This window comes from Lactuca sativa, chromosome 3 (genome assembly GCF_002870075.4).
Source record: "Lactuca sativa cultivar Salinas chromosome 3, Lsat_Salinas_v11, whole genome shotgun sequence".
NCBI lineage: Eukaryota > Viridiplantae > Streptophyta > Magnoliopsida > Asterales > Asteraceae > Lactuca > Lactuca sativa.
The window spans coordinates 92,755,941-92,761,613 of NC_056625.2; the positions used below are offsets into that span (position 1 = coordinate 92,755,941).

General features: G+C 31.7%; 1 protein-coding gene across 1 annotated transcript; it reads left to right on the forward strand.

Annotated features, from left to right (window-relative positions):
* The first annotated feature begins 862 nt into the window (after positions 1–862).
* LOC111908507 (uncharacterized) lies at positions 863–2,507 on the forward strand. Its single transcript, XM_052770048.1, has 4 exons — positions 863–1,083; positions 1,156–1,287; positions 1,362–1,499; positions 1,588–2,507. Exons 1-4 carry the CDS (start codon positions 943–945, stop codon positions 1,867–1,869), a joined length of 693 nt encoding a protein of 230 aa, XP_052626008.1. The 5' UTR covers positions 863–942; the 3' UTR covers positions 1,870–2,507.
* Positions 2,508–5,673: the final 3,166 nt, after the last annotated feature.

Here is a 5,673-nt window from a genome sequence, read left to right on the forward strand (position 1 = left end):
TCAGGGTTCTAAGGGCAGTCGGCAGCAACATTCTGGGGGCAAACAAACATCACATGAGTACACTTCTCATCGTGAAGATCGCATACATGCACCATATGAGTCTACTCCTAGTCGTGGAGACGCTAGAGCTCGATCACATGAGTCCACTCCCACTAGTAGTGGAGGCCCCAGACGAACATTACATGAGTCCCCTAATACTAGTTATGGAGGAACTAGACTGGCATTACATGATTCTCCTCCTACTAGTCGTGAAGGCAACATACCTATATCACAAGACTTCATTCCTACTATTCCTGGACATAGTACAAGACGTAGTACAGTGACACCATTTGGCAAATGTAGATCCTGTTCATGTAGAACCAGTGGGTGGTTATCTTGGGTTATTACAGCAGATGAACCCAGATGGGGGACTTTACAGTGACGAGTGTGTCAATGAGGGAGATGGCCACACTACGCCACATGGTTCAAATAACACGGACATACCTGCTTATGGTACCTCTCAGAGGCGATTTATCTCTTGCATAGGGAAAAAGTATGTCTTTAGATCACTTAAATTTACAACTAAATTTATGTTAATTTGTATGTTATATTTATACTTACTGGACTATTTCAACATTGTAGGTTTGGGAGATATGATGTGGTGCGGGCGGTTAGGCGGCTGATAGATCAATATATAGAAGGCTCTTGGATATGTTTTTAAAGAAATCCCTAAAGAAGTGATCGAACATATTTGGATTAAATTCAAGGTGTTATATTAAGTTGAGTGTTTTCAATTTTAACATGGATTAATTATTTGTAAAGCTTACCATCATTCGTTTTAAATTTACACTTTTAAATTATGGTTTTTCATTTTTACAGACACTTTATGATTGGGGTTTAAGAGATGATGAAAAAGTTAGGGAAAACTTTGAGTTTATCATCCAAGATCGATACAGAGACCTCATGGGTACATTTAGGAATAGATCAGCAGATATGGCTAGAGCTGCTGAACATGATATCTCACCGGATAATAAAGACTATAATATCATGCAGAATTTTGTACCCAATGGGATGCAATCTCAGAGGTGGAAGGATTTGTGTAGGGTAAGCATGATAACACTTTTTTTTAATTGTTCATTTCTTTTCATATTATTATACATATACTACTCTTTAAAGGAATGGAACACGGATGCGTGGCTGAAAAGATCTGCAAGCGGGAAGAGTAACCGCAATACTGCTGATAGTGGTGGGAAAATAGCAAGACATACTGGGGGTAGTATTAGTTATGATGAGCACCGCATTAGATTCGTAAGTATTCATATCAAATAAATTTTAGTAATATCTTCTTCGTTTAACATAAATTACATCGTTTATACTTGTAGATAGCAAAAAAGGGACGACCACCCACATTTTTGGAGTTGTTCTTGATCACTCATCTAGATAAAACATCAAAGAAGAAATATTTTGATGGAGATGTTGAGGGAAAGCAGTTTTGCACTGAGAGAGCAAGGGAAGCTTATGTAAGATATCTTTATCTTTTTTTTTTTTTTTTTTCATTTTTTGTTGCAACTTTTATTACAATAATAGTTGTGTTTTATTTCCTTGTAGGAAGCGTACTCTCAAGCCTTGCTTGAGAAGTATGGGGATGATTTGGTTGATCACCCGATTGATGATGCTGAATTGTGGGCTAAAACCCAAAGGGAGATAAGTGGTTCTTCAAGGAGTAGTTATATCTATGTAGTTGGATCTTCGGATATAAACTCTTTGTTCAATGGGAAACCATCTGTTGGTGCGGGGTGTTCGTCGTCCTATTGCGGGTCTCAACAGGAGGTATATTTCCTTAATAAATATATTGTTTATATTATAGATAAAGAAAGTACATTACTATAACTACACACTATGTGAGACATGAAAACAGTCCCTAATATATTTATTTAAAAAAAGCCAAGAAACTTAAATAGAGTATTATGTTGCAATTATGAATGAAAAATAAAGTATCTTGTTATTATGAAGTATGTTGTTATTATAAAGTACGTTACTATTATGAATGAAAACAGCCCATAAATAAATAATTTGTTGTTAGAATTTTGTTAAAATAAAGTGTGTTGCTATTATGGATAAAAAATAAGTAAAAGACCTATATTGGTAGCAAATTAAAGTACATTGCTATTATGGAATACATTTTTGGTATGTTTCTATAATGGATAAAGAATGTTGATATATTGTTTGTTTGCTAATTATATGTTTGTTTTTAGGTTAAGGAGCTACGAAACCAACTTGAAAATGTGGAGAGGGAAAGAGTTTTGATGCAACAAAAACAAGAAATGATGGAACAACAATTGGCTCAACTAATGAGACGATTTGGTAACCATCCTGAAGACCAATGTTAGTTTTGTTTGGAATATTTTATTAAACATGTTGGTGAAGTACAAAAATGTAATTGTTTTGGTGAAGTAGTAGATGGTAACTATCATCCGGATGAAGTATTGGTTTTGTGGATATTTAGTAATTACTATCATGTTTGAAGTTTTGAATAGTAGTTAACATTTTGGATTTATATTGAATTATTTGTGTTTGTTATTATTGTGGTTTAAAGTCCATATTTGAAGAATTTGTATTTGATTTATAGTTTATTATATAATTTATGTAGAAATGACATTATTTATAATTTTTTTTAATATTGTTAATTTATAGTATTTAAAATAAAAAACAAAAACAAAAAAAAATGCAACATAATACCTACAGAAAAAAAACATCGAATTTATTTTTTCGAAAAACGAAGTTTGTTGGAAATTTGTGGGAAAAGTTTGTAGCAATTCTGTTGGAAACATGATTTGTAGGAATTCTGACGGAAAAAAGCTGCCAGGGGGTTAGGGAAACTTTGTTAGCATTTTGTTGAAAATTTGTTGGAGTTTCCTACGAAATATTTTGTAGGAAATGTGTCAGACTTTTTGTTGGAAATTTGTAGGAATCTTATTTCCCACGACCCTTTTTCCAAAAACCACTTTTTGTAGGAACTTTGTAGCTAAACTTTATTTCCTACAAAATACCAACAATATTCCTTGTAGGAAACCAACCATTTTTCTAGTAGTGACATACAATATGGTTTTAAAGTAGCCAAAGTTATTATATATTATTATACAATATTTTTTTCAACAAGGCAATAATTTCTCAAAAGATATCATTTTTAATAAAAGACGTATAACTCTCTATAAAGAAAACCGTCTTATTATAATTTGTATTTGTATATCTCATGAAGAACCTCTAATTTTTATTTTTTTAGAACAACAAAATTTATTAAACTATCAAGAAGCTAGAACAAACACATTACAACAGAATAGGACATAAAGCGGGGTTATGGAGCCAATAACTCCAACCAAGCTTAGTTTTGCTACATCTATTAGAAATCCAAAAAAACAACGTACCAACAATATCATCGATGAGAAGCGATTTACGAGGAGGACTCATTCTAAAAACAATGGAATTTTTAAAGCTCCACAAGCACCAAAAAGTAGATGTTAGATTTTGGGGTAATAAAAGACTTGGAAATTTGGAGAATCGTGTGTAGACTTTCAGATTAAAGTATTTAGGTGATACTTTCAATCTTTAATCGGATAAGACTCAAAGAGCTTCAACAACATAAAATATGAAGTATGCTTTTCGTGATTGTTGTACCAGGAAAATGATGACCAAAATGATTAAATACTTCATTTGTCTGAAAACTGTCAAGCCAATTTTCTTTGTCCAAAAACTACTCCAACTGTCAAAAAATAGTCATAAACTGTCACAGAATCGATTCATTAGTAAAGGTCAAAACGAAGTCAAAAAACTGGGTTCATTTAAAGAAAATTTAGATTTCTAAGGCATTTTTTATATAGTAATATAACTCATATAAAAAATTTACGCGCCGACCTGGCAGCTCGACCCCAACTCTGCCCCTTGGATCCCGCTCCTAGGGGCGTTGGCCCAGACCTGTTGGATTAGGTGTCTAAACTCATTACTATAATTGGTATGTACTTGACCCGATAGTTACATGGTCCACTTTGGGTTGCATTCAGCAGAACAACTTGATAGGATGGATATTTGAGAAAGAGGTTATTTGTGATTTATTAATATATTATATGTATAATATATTAAATAAGACGTCGTACTATTTAATTTGTATTGATCAAGAATTAATTTAAAATTAATTTAGTGATCAAAAGAGACTGATTAAATTAACGGAGACTGATTATGTAAATCAGTGGTACATATGGTTTGGGCTAATAATCTATGATTGTTTGTGATGGACTAAGGTTATGAGATAGGTTTTGAAATGTTAGTCCAAATCAATTGTTGGATCATAAGCCTAAGTGTATGAATTAGGGTTTACAAGTGACTCTTGGAATTCTACACTATATATGTTACCCCTATAACCTAAAATCAGAAACCAAGAGTATTCTAAGAGGATATAGCTAGTTTTTTGGTGCTCCAAGCTCTCTCTCATTGTCATCCAATTGTTGGTGGTGTTTTGTGAAACATTTGAGGCATCACACTTGAGGTGCTAAGCTCTTGAAAGGCCAACTTCTACAAGCTACATCAAGAGGTAATCATCTAACTAGTTTTTTATGACTCAAATATCAAATTTGTATGCTAGTTAGGCTTCATGCTTTGGAAAAAGAATATTGTATGTATAACTAGTGAAAAACTAGATCCAAAGAATTAGGGTTGTATGTGCACCATAGAGATGTTAAAGTGCTCAAAACCCAACAGTGGTATCAGAGACTAGGGTGTTTTTTGTTATATGGATGCATTGGTTAATTGTTCAAAGCTGGAGCAAATTGAAATCTGCCATCTGCAGTCTGAACTCGACGAGCCCATGATGAACATGACGAGTCCATTGCCAGCCTTGACGAGTTGGACAGTCTGTTGGCAGATTTTTTAGGTTTTTTGGCCAGAATTGGATTAGAATCATTATCACAAATTGTTTTATATCATAAAATTTGTTTTTTATATGGTAGTGATTATCCTCATTCAATTAATAGATAACTGTCAAAATTTTAAGATAATTGTTAGTTTATATGATACACTAATCAATTGTAATTTATGATTTCAAATTATCTTGCTTTATGAGTTAAATTAGGACAATTTGGTAAATAATAAATTATATGATAATTTTATTAGTTAAATTTGCTCTAAATGTTTATTAAAGAGTTTTACAACTGTTCCTCAAGTTATGTAATATGAAAAGTGTCATTCATTAAACATTAACTCTTTATGTTATGGAATCCAAAAGGTTTTGAAGAGTTTGAAAACTTGCCTCCAATTTTTGGAATTTGAAAAACTCTCATTTATGAAACATTGAATTCTTAAACCATAGTATTTTAAATGTTTAAAAGACATCCTTTTGGTTTCATAATTTAAATTTTGATTTAAAAGTTTTAATTTTTAGAAATTTAAATGGACAAAACTAGAAGAAATAATTATGGCTTTATTAATAATTAATTAAAAGATTAATTAAGAGAGTATTATTAAATCCATAATAGCATGGTTCAAGTTTACTTAAATGAAGAGTATAATTTATGAATAGATTAAACCACCAAGTATTTTAAATGTGTAAAATACACCTTTATACTATATAAAATTAAAAGTTTAATATATTATATATGTATAAGTAAAAGGTTATTCTTACGATTAGTAGGCCTTATTAACGAA